The sequence below is a fragment of the Humulus lupulus genome, chromosome 3 (assembly GCF_963169125.1).
Source record: "Humulus lupulus chromosome 3, drHumLupu1.1, whole genome shotgun sequence".
Classification (NCBI taxonomy): Eukaryota; Viridiplantae; Streptophyta; class Magnoliopsida; order Rosales; family Cannabaceae; genus Humulus; species Humulus lupulus.
The window spans coordinates 252,439,446-252,456,298 of NC_084795.1; the positions used below are offsets into that span (position 1 = coordinate 252,439,446).

Sequence of the window (16,853 nt, forward strand, 5' to 3'; positions counted from 1 at the left end):
GAATTTGGCTTGGTGGAGTTAGCAATTTTTAAAGGCACAAATTTATTGATATGTTTTGGAATTTAATTTATAATTATGATTATGTGGAGTTAGAAGATAACTTTTATAAAGAATTTTGTTATTTTTAACAATTGTGTGGAATTTTGTTATATATATATATATATATATATAAAAGATGTTATATAAATTCATACGAGCAAAACAAAAGAGTTGGACAAAAATTTGAAAAATTAAATAACAGTGGGGTGTGAAATAAAGGCATATTTGTCAATAAAAATATCTAGTTATTTTTATAATAGTTAAGGATATATATTGATAAAATTATTAAATGTTACCCCTTTTTTTAAAAAAAAAAAAAGAAGAAAAAGAATTATGTACCTACCAAATAAAGTTCTCAAACTAATTAATATATATACAATATTTGTTAAAAAAAAATACAAATATACTGAATAATAAATAAATATTAGCACAAAATAGGAAAAGAAAGAATATGATATATAGTTAATTTAATATTTAGTACTGATATTGTTATTGAATCAAGAGAGAGAATATAGCATTAATTGTAAGATGAAAGTTAACTGTCTGTTAACTTTAGTTAATCTTACTTGACGTTACAAATTTTTATTAAAGTACTTAATAAATGAAGAAATCATGTGACTTAAATTTGTTGGTGGGACAAGGTGGGGACATATTTTTGGGACAGAAGATTTTTTTCCACCGGGCATCGAGTTGTCCCATCTGGCCCAACTACTATTTTTCACCTATAAATACTAGAATCTGAAACCATTAATGGTTGGCATTTTACTTGTATCCAAGAGCATTTAATCTCTATGAAAGATACATAATTAATTTATTGACTAAAGTGGATGTAGGTCGTTATTGGCCAAACTACTATATTTCTTGTCTTTTTTCCTTTATGCATTTATTGCTTTCATATTCTTTTTAGGTTTTATGCACAAATGCTCACTACTTTAATTAATTAGTTGTGCTTAACAAGTTTTATTTAAGATTCTGGATTAATTAATTAATCTAGGATTGAGATTAGAGTTTTAATTTTGTATTAGTTTTTTATTTTAATTTTTTAAATTAAATATTAAATTAAATAAAACTTGAGGATGTTTTGGCCATAATAAAAAAACTGTTTGACCAAAATAAAACTCAGGATGTTATATCAATCTATTTTGTAAATTACATAGTCCAAATGTCATTTTACAAAATACATAGGCCAGACACGTTTGTAATCACATTTTACCTTGTGTGATACTATCACTTTTAGCACACGAGAACAAGAATATGGTCTTGTGAAAATTCGTGCTGACTTCACAATTTTGTCGTTTTTCTGCGAATCGTGTCTTTTTGTAGAAGCATACCGTATAAAATCAACTTACATAAATGATGGCGCCGTGGGGAGAAAGGCAGAGTTAATTGTCATGAAAAAAAAACGACTGGAATTCACTATCAATGTTAAGATACTACAAAAACAAATACCTACAAAGAGAATATTAGGAGAAACCTGCGGATTCACAAGCCTGGCAGGCTTATACAAAACAAATATTATATTATATATACCTACACACCTAAGTAGTATACACAAGGTCTTACTGAGACCGACTAGACTGATCAACTTACCGGCCATATCAGGCCAACAAAATTTGGATTTAACTAAGTTTAGATACTTCGATAATAAATAATACATCATTTTAACGATGTACGACTTTCTAGCTACAAACATAGCAAGCTCCTATACGTAAAGTAAAAATAATACAACTGAAACTAAGAGATATCTGATCTTCTTACCAGCCATAGATTGGATTTTCTACATGCGGAGGCAAGAGATGAAGGTCTTTGCAGTGTTGTTTATCATAATCACGTGTCCCTGGTATTGCTCCAGTGCAGAGTCTGAGCAGCTCATTGCCAGTGAGACAGTAGTGGGCAAATGCCAATCCTCCGTCGACCATTTCTGAAAGATTGGGCAATGATATTGATTTAGTCATTTGCTTACTGCTGCTCAATTTTTTAACTTCTTCACTATTGTTCAAAATTTTGTTAAGCTCGGAGTAGTCCATGAATCTTTGGGTGGCAGCCTCCCATGACAGATTATATCTTTGCTCAGGAGTAAGAGGAAGGGGTTCGTTTTCTAATGCTTCCTTCACTTTGGCTACGAAGTCCTCAGAAGTCTTGTAAGTCAAACAGTTCGGGAAGGAACGGAAAAACTCATTTGATGGGTGATCTGCACATACTACAAACTTTCCCATTGCAAGTGCTTCTGCCGTAGCAGTGCAGAGTACATCACTAACACTGGGGTTTATGAAGACTTTGTACCTTCAAGCAAATACAAGGTGCAAGATTAACTTTAGATGAGTTAAATAGATAAACGAAAATGAAAGCTTCACCTAGTATCAATAGAAGCATTTTACTTATATAAGGTCTATTCTCAAGCAGGCACCATTGTAAAAATGAATAAGAAATACCATTTTCCAATAATCTTTACCTGTGAAGGGAATCATCTGCATGATCTCTTCCTTTCATAAAGTTGAGATTCAAATCCAGCCTTTCAGCTGCACTCTTAACTTCGTGGGCGTCTTCTCCATTCCCGAACACATCCAACTTAAAGCCGCTAAGATCACTTTTATGCTTTGCCAGTAATTCTATCAACTCCTTGTATCCCTTTGCCCAGACCATCTTGCCTAAGAAATATGCTCCTTCTGAGAATGCCTGCTCTCCAAGTTCCCTCTCAGCAGCAATCTTTTCTCCTATTTTCAAAAACTTGGGATTTACGCCATGGACATTACAAATCACAGACTTGGGTAAATCCTGTGTAGCGGCTGAAAGGCGAAGAACCTAAGATAAACACGGTAAAGGATTAAGTTGTTTTGATATGTAGACCATCCCAAAAAAAAAAGCAGATCGAGAAAAAACAATTATTTAAACCTTCTTAATATGATCAATAAATAAAACGATGGATAAGATAGTATAATATGTCAAATAAATTATGACATACCTTGTGACAGTAAGCTCTTGTCACCCAATTGTTTATATGTTTTACAAGGAAGGCTTGAAGAGCCCCATTCTTCTCCCTCTTGATATATTCCAAATAATTCGTGTGAACAACACCAACAACATGGTTGAACTTATCAGTCCAGCGCTTACCATGATGATACCAATTCAGATGCTCTGGTTCTTCCAGTATAGCAATGTCGGCATCCTTGTATGGTATGAATTGAGAAGTATCTCCAGCTGGTATTATGCTTCTCCTCTCTTTCGAAAACTTAAGATACAACAACAGCACATATCAGAATATATCATAGATTCATAGTATATGAATAAGCAAAAAGTATCTTGTGTACTTTTGTGAAAGATGTACCTTTCCAGGATAAAAGGAGATCTTGAAATCAGCTCTAAAACCAACCCTTTCCTCAAGCCAATTACGTATATACATTTCTTGCTCTTCAGGTGAACTAAAAGTGAGACTGCTGGGGTACACTAGTTCTTGATCTGATTTACAAAGCCATGGAACCAATAGAGTGACATTTTGTTTTGCTGACTCTGCAAGATAAGCAGCACGAAACAGTGGATTCACAGCTGTTCCAGTCATCCAAGGAAGACTAGCAGTTGTGACAATGGCAACATGCCTTTTTCCATCAGGTGGATCATGTTTTGAATGGTCTGTCCAAAACCCGCCTTCATAATGATGCCCTGTACTTTGAAGGACACTAGCTATCCTTAAATCCAATTCATCATTTATATTTTCATTATCTACAATTGAGGATTCTTCTGAAGATAGAGAGCGCAAAAGAATTTGATTTTTGCGTTTGCTGCATAAGTTTTCCACTATCTTATCACACAAATCTGCAATCATTTTGGGAACACAATCACAACTCTAGAGAAGGAGTAACAATCAGAACTCTAGAGAAGGAGTAACAATCCCTCATGCATTCTTTTGATATAAACATTATTGCAGTAAATACAAAATTAGAACCATGTGTTTAGACAAAATAAAACAAAACAAAACAAAAAACAGTCATTTCATATGCATTTAGTAAAAACTAAAGTGAGTTTTATATGTCTAATTGTTACAGCCATAGGATAAATAGTACGTATTTAACAGCAACAAGCCAAAAAAAAATGTGGCAATAAAAGGGTGTAAGTGTGACTTAGATAAAATATATATATACATATTATAATAATAATTAAGAAAAAGAAAAAAAGTTTTAAGCTTGAGTTGTGCAGCAAAAAACAAACTAAAGTATGTCCATTTATCTTTAAGGAGCAATTAAGAATTACTTACCCCTTCTAACGCCAAGTTGATCCAAGAAGGGCCCAGATTGCCTAACCAGAGATGCCAAGAGTTCAGGCACATCCAATGGTGGTACTTCCTAAACCAGATATTAAAGAGAAAGATTAGAAAATATGTCTTTCAATATGCCTTCAATTGAAAACTACTTGTAACACCATCCCAGTGTACGAAGTGAATGGAAAACCCTATCCATTCATTTTCATGCCAAAGATAATAAAAAATTAGTTCTATGAGAGAAAGGGACTGGTATTCATCCCAGAAACAAAATTTATACTGTCTTGTTTTTGCTTCTTTGATATTGTCATAAAAAAATTTAAAGAAAAAAAAATGCAGAAATGTAAGAAGAACAGGAAAACAAGGAGGTAACAAAGGCATGAGCAAGTTCGAACAATTTAGATGTATGAGAAAGCAAAAGATAAAATAAGAAAAGAAAAAAAAATCAAATATGTATATTCTATTGTAAGCCTTCATCAGAAAGCACCCAAAAGACAATGTTTATAAACAAACTAATAAGAACTTATTTTTCTTTTTCATACCCAACCTCCTCCATTAGAAAATAATGGCAACAATATTTAAAAAACAAAAAAAAAACATTTATAGATAAAACATGCCAAAGAAAACAATTTTCCATTATAAAACCTGATAAACAGATGGAAAAAGTGAGCTGAAAGACAAACCTTTGACTCTTGAGGCTCCTTGTAAATTGATTTCTGAAAGCAAGAAATTTCAAAATCATAAGAATATGTAAAGATTATTACTTAACATTAGCTTATTCATATATTATAATACATCTCTACATCCAAATAGCAAAAGTCTCGAACCAGAGAAGTACATTATGGGGACAATCAGAGTTCACAACAATATTAAATACAAATTTAAAATAACAAATTACTGTAAATGACAAACGCTACAACTGTTGCTAAAACTAAATAGAGTTATAAATCTGGTAAACAAACCGTTCATGAAATCCATAATCATTTGCAGTGCAGAAGTAGATGTAGATTGTTCTATATGAAGGCTTTTTTTTTTTCGCAACTAGCATTCTGTTTCGGTATGATATATTATAGAATCTACTTCACTACTCACCTCACTAAAGAATCCACTACACTGCTCACTAAACTCTGCAGGCACTAGAATCTAAGATATAACAATATCTGAGTGGGAAAACACGATTTCTAAAGCAAAGGTTTCCAAATTTTGATCAGATTTTGGGTCTAGCATAATCAAGTGGAGTAGCAATAATATTATTTAAACAACATCAGATTTCATGCTATCTAAAGTTTTGGCATATTATTATTATAATTTCTACAGAATATAGTAATCTAAAAAATTCTTAACAAGAATTGAAACCCTATTGCAATCAGTCTCATTATGAAATAGACGCATCCACTCGTTCATTGCCAAATTATTCAAGATACTGAATGGAATCATAGTTTGAGCGAAATATGATAATTGACCGAAGAAAGCATACCAGACTGGATTTTACTTTCTCCACAAATTCACTATTCTTGAAGCCGCTAAAAATCTCAGCCGACGAGCTTCTCTTTTCAAACTCTTTCAGCCTCGTCTTCAACGCCCGAATTGGCTCCCAATCCTTGAATTGCCCTTCCTCGGCATCGGTCTCCCCCTTCCACTCACCCCAAAACTCTCTTAAATTCAGCCTTTTAGATCTCCTAGCCCTATCAATATCAATAACCCCATCTCCGTCCACCTCTGAAACAATTGCATTCTTTATGGCAGACAAATCGATCCGAATCCTCGACGACCTCGGTCCCCACTTCTCAAGAACCTTCTTGCTAAAATCCGGTGAAGAATACGCCCTTCGAAATTCCGACAGATTAGGCTGCAGTTTCTTTACGAAATCGATCTCCGCCGGCGGCGACCGGATTGCCGGGACCGAGAAAGTCGAGGCTGAATTAATAAAATTCTCCAGCTCACGGTCAAACGAGGTCGCTAGGTTTTTGAACGAGTTGGCTCGTTCTTTCATCAACTGGAGATCCGCGTCCGCCGAGTGTTTCACCTCGTTCCAGCCTTTTGATATAAACGAGAAAGCACTAGAAGACGACGAAGCTTGGCCTTCGTTAACCATGGCAGGAAGTAACAGTGCGCCGAGCTAGGGCTTTTGACAATTTTCCCCAGAAAATGGGAGTTTTGAAAGAGTTTCCCCGGCCGAAAATGTGAAGCAAAGCTAAGAAAATTTGCAAGAGAGAAAGCACGAGGCTGAGGATTTAACGGTTAGGATTCGGGTTCTCATGTTCTCTGGAACCCGGTAATACACGTGTAAAGCCACGTCGGATAAAACACGTGATGTTAAGATTGCGGGTGATGATCTGGATGAGGTGTGGCAGTCAACAGTGATCTGGAACTATTTAATTGGCTGTGATGGGTTCTGGATTGGAATATTCGTGAGGAGAGAGTAATATACTTGCGGCCAAGGGGAAGAGATGAGGGCAGGGATTGGGTGATTCTCATCAGTCAACTTAATAGCGATTATGTACACGTGTGGAGTTTTTATTGGTTACTATAAACATGAGCTCCCTGACCCTACTGACTCTGTCCACTTCGTCCGGCTCCCGCCTTTTTATGGCTGTACAGTTAGGTCCTATTAGTAGAATTATTCAGTGCTAGTGCCTAGTGCGAGCACTAAATTATTGACAAGTCTAAATTGTTATTATGTACGGGACTCGAGTAAAATGTGTCGTTGTGTGTGAGAGGAGAGCCCCCAGCAAGCGACATGTAAGGGGATGTCGTTTTATGTCGCATGGGTTTGGGATTGAGATTTTGATATAAACGAGATGATGTTGTTTTCTGACATTGCACTGAAAATCATATTAAATTAATTAATGATGCTGGACCTTGTGGTCTAATTGGAATTTGACGTGATTTCATTATTGATACTAACTAGGCTGAGCATAAAATCGAAAAAAACATATACACCGACTTTTTGAATATTGAAAAAATTGAAACCGAACATTGAAAAAACCGCCAACAGCGCAAATCGCCATTGTTCGGTCGGTTTGAAAAAAAATTCTTGACCGACCTGCGGAACCGAAACCGACCGAACAATATAATATACAATAATATAATATTATATAATTATTAATTATTAAAAGTATTAAATAAAAATTAAAAAAAATATGAAATTATGTTTTATATATTTATGTTTTAAAAATGCACAAAAATAGATTCCAACAATCTAAAAAATTTAGTTTTTTAACTAAAACTTTCAAAAAATAAGAAATTCGGTTTGGTCGGTTTAACCGACCAAACCGCAGTCCAAAACAGTCGGTTTTTTCTTTTAACTGGTTTGGTCGGTCGGTTTTTGGATTGCACCAATCCGGACCAAAAACCGAATTCTTGATTTTATGTTATGAAAAAACCGCACAAACCGACCGATGCTCACCCCTAATACTAAGCATCTTGTGGATTAATTTTAATTTGCCATTTTTTTTTCAAGGAATTTGCCAGGCTTTTATATTCTAGAAATAATCTCTAATATTGATTATTTGTTAACATTTAAACCGTCAATTGATATTGTGTATCACAGGTTCTAGAATCCATATTCATCATATTTTTTACGTCACAAATATTTTGATTTAAAAATTTTAAGCACCTTCACTAACACTAAAACTGATTGTATTGTACTATTTAATTGTTGAAGGAGTAAAGAATTTATTTTGCACTTCTAAATTTTTTTAAGATTGAAGTACTACGAATGAAAAATTTACAAGCATTGATAGAAAAGAAATGGGTTATGGGGTCTAATTTAAAAAATTATAAACATAAATGCTATAAAAATATTGAATTGAGATCAAATATACATATGAATTATATCAGTAACCATTTGGAAGGAAAAAAAAAAGCGGTGCACTAAATAACTTAAGTCAATATATATTTAGGCTAAATCGATTAGAGGTTGGGGAAATCATATGAGCTAGGTCGGTATTAAAACGAATAAATTATGACAGTTAAATTAAAACTAATAATGACTAAAAAGAAAGTTTATTTTCTATGTGGAGTTGTAGTAAGAAAGAGAATAAATAAATAAATTATTTCAAAATTAATAAATTTTGTTTTAATTTTTCAGTAGTTTAGGAAGAAGGAATATCTCACTTATATAAAAAACGTGTAGATAAAGAAAATTTTTTGTTTTCTAACTCTATGTTTTGTTAATGGAATATTTTAAATATTTAATGGAATATATTTTTAAAATTAATTAAAAATAAATATTTATTAATAATATTAATATAAATTTAAATATAATAAAATATTATTATATTAATATTTAATATAAGACTATATATAATAATTATATTAATATAAATTCAAATTTAAATAATATAAAATATCATTATTATAATAATATATAATACATTTAATAATTATATTAATATAAATTTAAATGTTATAAAATATTATTATGATAATAATATATAATTCTAATTTTCTTTACAATTATATACCTATGATATAAAATAATTACAAAAATCACCTACAAAATTTTATTTACAAAAATACATTGCCACATCATCAAAAAAAATATCGGATTCTAAAAGTAATATACGTGAATTTGAAATTTTCTCAAAATCTCGATTTTTTCGTTTTTATGGGTTTAAAAAAGTAACATTTTGGTTACTTAAAATGATAATAAGTTACAATTAGTTACTTTTTCACTATTTTTTATACTGCTTTTTGCAACTTTTTTTTATTTTCTTTTTGTTTTTTTTCATGGTACGGCCCCCTCTCTCTCCACTATGCTCATTTTTTTATTAATTTCTTACATTCTCTCTTATCTTTAATTTTTTTAAAAAAATTCCGACCGCACCACTAGTTGGTTGGACTCAAAAGTGGTATCATCGCAACCTACTCTTCAAGGTGATCATTTTGATATGTGGGAAGCATATGTTTTTTGGCCGTCGCCACAGAAGATAACTATAATAAAAAGCAATATTTTAGTTTCTTTTTTATATTGTGTTGACCAAAAATAACTAAATTTTAAACTTTATCAAAATTTAATATACTAAAATTTTTATTCTTATTTTACATATAAAACAACTTAAATTTATTTAAAAATATTCCAAGTAACTTTTTTAAAATAGATTCTTTAGGATAATGTTTGGTAATTTTTAAATATAATATAAAAAAAAAGTATTGTATAGTATACTAAAAGTAACTTTTAATAATAAGTTATATAGCAATTTGTTATATTTTATTGTAACTCATTTGGTTTTAACAATGATTAATCGGCAACATAAAAGTATCTTAAGCAATAAGACATCATAATATAACTTCAAAATGACTAATCAGTGTCTTAAGATAAAAAAGTTTCAAATAATAAGTATTGGTGGTAACCAAATTGTATATAAAATAATATGCTATAAAAATAATTTTTTTCATAAAAAAAAAGTAACTAATTAACATTCTAAATAACCAAAAGATTACTTTTTTAAACCCAGAAAACACAGGAAAACTGAGATTTCGTGAAAGTTTCAAATTCAAGTATATTACTTTTAGAATCTGGTATTTTTTTATGATGTGGCAAGGTATTTTTATAAATAAAATTTTGTAGGTGATTTTGTAATTAAATTATAAAAAACAATAAGGAGTGTAAATTTCTCTATTTAATAATTATATTAATATAAATTTAAATGCCATCAAATATTATTATGATAATAATATATAATCCTAATTTTTTACTGATTGTATTAATATGAATTCAAATATTATAAAATATTATTATAATATTATTTAATACAAGACTAGATATTTAATATTTATATTAATATAAATTTAAATATTATAAAATATCATTATAATAATAATATATAATACATAATCTTAATTTTTATTAAAAAAATTATCATATTTAAAAAGATTTTCATATTATATATATAAATCATAAAAAATGTTTTGGTTTAATTTTTCATTTAATATGTTTATATCATTCTTTTATATATAATATTATTTATTTATTTGAAATTTATATGGCAATGATACAAATTTAATAAATATAAATAAAACTAATAAAAGGTACAATGCATGCATGTTGCTTGTATCTAGTAGTATTATTATAAGGAAATTTCACTCTTTATGCATAATAGTCTCTATTATTACAAAAAAAATACAATCACTATTAACTATTTCATTTTGATGCTAAACATTCTCCATCTACCCAAAATACCCCTCTCATTTTCCACCCAAAAAAATTTAGCATCTCATTTCTCTCTCTACACTCTCAGTTTCTCTCTCTCACACACACACAAGAAACACCAAAATCTCGTCGAACCCAACCCCCGCCGAGCCCCAACCTCTGTCGAGCATCTTAGGCGACCCATCTCCCCCATCTCACCTAACTCTGTTGACCTCCATCTACCCGAGACCCACGACGACACATTCAATTCGAACTCGAGACCGAAGACGCCAATTTCCTCCCACGGTGACAATCAGATGTCAGATTTCGAACCCAACTCTATTTTTTAGTGAAATGCATGTTGAGTATGTGGGTTTTGTGGATTTTTTTTTCTGGGTTTGAACCAATGGCTCGATAGGTTCGACGGTAGTTGATAGGGTAGTATGAATGTGTCGATATGAGCTTGATAGGCCCAATGGGGTATATGGTTAAGCTTGATAGGAGCTCGATGGGGTATATGGTTAGGCTCAATAGGAGCTCGATGGGGTATATGGTTAAGCTCGATAGGACAGTAATTGGTTAGGCTCGATGGGGTCTATGGTAGGCTCGATAAGCTCGATAGGAGCTCGATGGGGTATACAGTTAGGCTCGATGGGGTATATGGTTAGGCTCAATAGGGTCTATGGTTAGGCTCGATAAGCTCGATAGGAGATCGATGGGGTATATGGTTAGGTTCGATAGGACAGTAATTGGTTAGGCTCGATGGGGTCTATGGTTAGACTCGACAGGATCGATAGGATATTGATATAAGCTCGATAGAACATGAATTGGTTAGGCTCGATAAGCTCGATAAAAGCTCGATGGTTATGATTAAGGCAGAGTATGATTTTTCTCGAAGTGAGCTCGATATGAACTCGAGATCTTAACAGAACTCACACCATCTGCCTATTATCGAGCCCCTATCGAGCTCCCATCGAGCACATATCGAGAAACAACTAAACCAAATAGTCAAGGGTCCAATTGAACCCCTATCGAGTTTCTATCGAGCACCATCGAGAAATTAATGCTATACTTATCGAGCCACTATCGATCAGCATCGAGCTCACAACCTAATCATCTTCTACATAGTATCGAGCCCTTATCGAGCTGTTATCGAGCAAAACTGTTGCAGAAAATGCAGAAAACTCATAAAAACACAGATCGTGATATTTCTCTAATAAACCCAAAAAATACACCAATATAGGCTCAGATCTGTTCGAAATAGCCAAAAAATAGTAAACAAACAGTACCCAACACAAAAAAAAATGAACAATCTTCGTATCCATGGTTTTTCTCCTCCAAAATCCCTCAAAATGGATGCTGCCTTTGATATTGAGATCTTTACAGAGACAATGGAGATGGCTAACAACGATTTCAACAAGAAATTTGGAACTCACTGTGGGTTTTGGTGAGGGTTTCGTGAGAGAGAAAAAGAGAGAGTAAGAAAGGGTTTTGGTCTTCTTGATATAATAGGAGTACTTTAGGTAGATGGGGAATGTTTAGCATCAAAATGAAAGAGTTAATAGTAGTGGTATTTTTTGGTAATTGTAGAGACTATTAAGCATAAAAAGTGAAATTTCCCTTATCATATGTGAATCATCATCATGTAAGGAAGAATCCAAAGAGATGATAAGATGGCAATAAAGAAACATTATTAGAGAATCATTTTACTTTGGAGTTTTATATAAATAAGAACATATATAATAAGACTCGTGGTTCTTTCCTTTTCACTAGTTGGATATGGATTGTGGTCCGAACAAGTGTAAAACCACTTTAGTTCAATATAATTATGCATTTAAATTATTTGAAAATAAATTTAACTTTTATAAGAGGGACAAAATACATAACTTAGCTTAGTTCTCTAGAGAAAGTCTTCTTTCCCTGCTCCAAATTCTTGAAAGCAAAGTTTTGGACAAACAAACAAGTGAACTACAAGAAGAAACCAAGTGTTTAAAAAGAAAAGGAGTAAAAAGAATTAAAGGCTTAAGTTAATTCCATACTATTTAACTATTTGTCACTTTGCTATGTGAAATCAATGGCTGCCACAAATAAACTTAATCCATTCACATTCAACTTCTCTATTGGTCCTCCAAAACCTTTCTTGTAGTTTAGCTAAATGCAAAGATTTTCCAATTCAACCACTCAACAAAATTGGGTAAACCTAATTGGTATATTCCATTTATGGTCTTTTATACTGTTTTTCAATCCATTTTGGATATATTCAAAATGGATGAATAACTTGTGAGTTTCTACAAATGTGAGCCCACCGTTGTTTTTTCTCTTTGTGAACCCACCGTGTTTTAGGATTCGAATTCTATCAATGTACCTGAGTACTTGATGGCCTTAGGCCCAACTTCAACTAAACTTTTATACGAGGCTTAAGCTATTGTCTTCATGTAATGTCTTGAACTTTTCCTTTTTGTCCTTTCTTGGAAGCTCTCTGAAACTTCACTATGTTTGGTAGAGAGGAGAGAGGTGTGGATGGAGAGAGAGATGAACGGAGAGGGAGAATCCCTTGGTAAGAGGGAGATAAAGGGAGAGGAGAGATGGATGGAGACTCTCTCCCTCCAAACTATTAAAATTAAATTCTCTTTTTTTTTTTGGAAGGATTTAAAAAAAAGAGAATCAAAATATGTAAAATATCATTATTAATTTGAATAATTATTCTCCTCTCAATTCTTCTAACTTCATTCCTCATACCAAACAACATAAATGAAAGTTATTATCATCTCCATCCATCATAATTTCCATCCTACCTAAACTCCTCATCCATCCTACTCTCTCTCATTCCTTCCAAACACAGATGTTTGATTTTGAGGAGTGGAATTGAAATGATAATGAGAAATGGAACAAAATTAGAATAAGAATGTGAATATACATTATAGAATAAATTAATCAAAGTACCCTTATTTTGTGTGTCCATGTAGATAAAATGGAAAATTATGTCTTCGAATTTTTTTTATTAGCTATTAGGGAAATTGTTTGTGACTTTACTTCAAACAACTAATTGTTTTGTCTTGAAATAAAGTCAAGGGAATGGACACATTTCATGCTAGGGCTCATTTATCCAACCAAATATTTCACATCATTTTCGTCGCTACAAAAAAAATGTTTTTTTAGCGACTACATAATCAACGAAAACTTTGAAAAATGTGGTTGCAAAAGGTAATTTTATGAATGCACCAAGTTTTCGCAATGTTTTGGGAACTTTAATCATATTAGCAACCAAAAATGTTGTCGCTAGAGCTTGTCATTGCTAAAGGCCATTGATATTATTACCTCCATGCCGCTTCTTCCTCATTCGCACAACTCTCCCCAGAAAACTCTTATCGAGCCCCTTTCCCCCAAAAAAACCGAATCCCCCAAATCTCGCCCTACCTCACTCAAATCTCTCCCTACCTTACTTAATCTCTCCCTAGCTCTAGTTCTCCCCAAATCTCTCAGACCCACTGTATGTTTTTTTCTCACAATTTTCTTCTTGTTTTCTCATACCCATGTCGCCCTCCCTCTTAGTTTATCCCTCGTTTTCTCTTAGACCTACAATAAGCTTGATTTGTTGTTTATTTTTTTGCAATGTTTTTTTAACATGTTATGTCGTTCATGGTGTTTATCGCTTCATTTTTTTTTCTATCTCATTCTAGATTTAATTTATTTGTTTAGATGAAATATTTTTGCTCAATCTATCTCTCGGTGCTCTCTGAATCTATGTTCTCCATTTGAAGTATGTGCATGTGTTATATATCTATCTATATAATAAGTGTGTAGATAACGAAATTTTTTTGTTTTAACAGTTTTTTATTTTTTTAAAGTTAACTTTAACATAGTATTCTTATATTTAACAGTAGTTTCTAAACACATAAAATAAAATAAATAATTAAAAAATTAAAATAGGATATTTTTTAGATATTTTGCAATGATAATTATTTTTAAATAATTAAACAAATTAAAATATGATATTTTTGAGATGTTTTACAATGATAATTATTTAAAAATAATAAAATCATATATTTTATAACTTAAATAAACATTTAATTAAACTTAAACTCACTTATTAGAATAATATCATATTAAACATATAATATAATCTACTGTAAATTAGCATCAAATTATTTTTAAAAAATTTTTTTTTGAAAGAAACTTAAATTTAAAATCCGCGTATAATATTAAATATTACATTAAACATATAATATATAATCTCTTGTTGTCACTCCCAAATTCATAAATTAGAACAAACATAAACTTAAACAAAATAAGTAAATTATTTAATTAAAATATGATATTTATTTCAAAATTTATATAACATTAATAAAAATTTAATAAAAATAACTAATAAATTCTATAAATAAAACTAAGCAAACGTGCAAATATGCACGTTTCTTGTATCTAGTATAACATATAAATGTTTATGTTTTTATGTGTATATATGTTTTGGGTATAAATATTGAAATCTGATTGTGTATTTTAAAATATTTATCTAAATAAAAATTGAAAACTTAATTGTTGTTTTAGTTTGTAAAATAGTTTATTAAAAAAATAAATAAAAATTTTGTTGTGTGAAAATGGTTGATTAAAAAAAACTTTATATATTGTTGTGTGAATAAATGATAGATAAAATTTAGGTTAAATTTTTGTTTTATTACAATTTTTTTTTAAGTTAATAGGTAACATTCATTTAAAGAAAGAAGTACCAAATTTAGTTTCATTATTTATAAAAAAAATAATTGAGATATGTGTTTTTTATTATATTTGAATTTTTTGATTATGTATAAATCTTGTTTGTTATATTTTGTATGTTCTTGGAATGTTTTAGGAATTTTCGAATATTATTTGCAGGTTGTAAAATTTTGAGATAGGTTAAAATACAGTTGTTATATTGCCCAAATTTTGTTAAACTTAAAAAAATTAATATTAATTATAAAAATAATTATTATTTTAATTAATAATTAAATTAATTAATTAATTCATAATATATGTTAATTCATCTAATGCTAAAAAAATAAGATATCATAACACATTTTAACAAATAGAATAATTGCTAAATTTAATAACTAATAAAATTAAGCTTAAAAAAATAAACTAATTGCTAAATAATAATTAAAAGTAAACTTAAACAAATAAAATTATTACTTAATTTAATAATTAATAAAATTTAATTTAAAAAAATAAAATTACTTGCTAAATAATTATTAAACTTAAACTTAAACAAATAAAAAAAATATTGTGCTATAATAAATTAAATTAAATTTAAACAAATAAAAATAATTTTTAAGAGTGTTTCATGCGACGTATTTTATTGTATTGTATAGTATTATATTGGGTTGTGTTGTATAGCATATTTTTATGTAGTATTATGTTTGGTACATTGACTTTTATTAAAATGTTGTATATTTATATGTAAATACAAGTCAAAACCAAAGCACTACATAAAAATATATATATATACTATAATTTAATATAGAGTAATTGATGAAAATTACCTATTTTTTGAAGTCATTTTGTACTATGGCCTAGTTTTGATAATTTTTTACAAAATGGTCTCTGTCTAAAATTTTGACAAGTTGTCTAAAAATTTCAACCAGCTGTCTCAAAAATTTCGACTAACTGTCTGGAGTGTCAGAGACCATTTTGCAAAAAAATTATCAAACACAATAGCAAAGTGCAAAATGACTTAAAAAAAATAGGCTATTTTTCCAAATGATCATTTAATACAATATAATACAATACAATACAATACAGTATAATACGGGATACCAACTTATTATAGAATAAGTTCTGGTGAATTTATTTATAGAATAAATTATCTCACAACTTATTAATTCATTGTGACTCCACTATAGATTCAGAATTGGACTCTTGAATTCATAATGTATTTTTACTAATGTAAATACATTATCTATTGTTATAACCATTACCATTAGTCAATCCTATATTGATGGCATACTAATGAGTCGAGTGAATTTTATTATTTTACCCCTCATTGGTATTTTATCATTGATAATTCTACAAAATAAAGTTATTTTACCACATTTTTATGCTAATTGTTGCTTAGTTTTTTAGTTTTTAAGTAACTTATTAAGTTTTTAAGTAATTTTGAATTTACTTATTGTAATTTTTTAGATTTTTATATGTTTTATAGATATAATAATTATAATATGTTGTAGTTTAATTATTTGAAATTAGTTTTGTTAAGATTAGAAGTAAAAATATGAACTTTTGAGCTTAAATGTTAGGTAAATTAAGTTTTAATTAATATTATCATGGAACTTATGTTGTATATTTTATTATTAAAAATATTTAGTTTTAATTTAATTTATGTTTGTTTTATATGGAATTTGTTGTATTTTATTTGCTCTTGAAAAGCAAGAAAAATTATGAAAAAAGTGTCAT

At 30.0% G+C, this 16,853-nt stretch overlaps 1 protein-coding gene across 1 annotated transcript; it reads right to left on the reverse strand.

Moving 5' to 3' along the window:
• Window positions 1-1,425: 1,425 nt before the first annotated feature.
• LOC133823604 (digalactosyldiacylglycerol synthase 1, chloroplastic) lies at window positions 1,426-6,519 on the reverse strand. Its single transcript, XM_062256466.1, has 7 exons — window positions 5,769-6,519; window positions 4,975-5,007; window positions 4,289-4,376; window positions 3,365-3,849; window positions 3,002-3,268; window positions 2,492-2,841; window positions 1,426-2,322 (listed from the first exon to the last, which is right to left on the reverse strand). The coding sequence occupies exons 1-7, from the start codon at window positions 6,384-6,386 to the stop codon at window positions 1,794-1,796; spliced, it is 2,370 nt and encodes a 789-aa protein (XP_062112450.1). The 5' UTR covers window positions 6,387-6,519; the 3' UTR covers window positions 1,426-1,793.
• Between the last annotated feature and the right edge of the window lie 10,334 nt (window positions 6,520-16,853).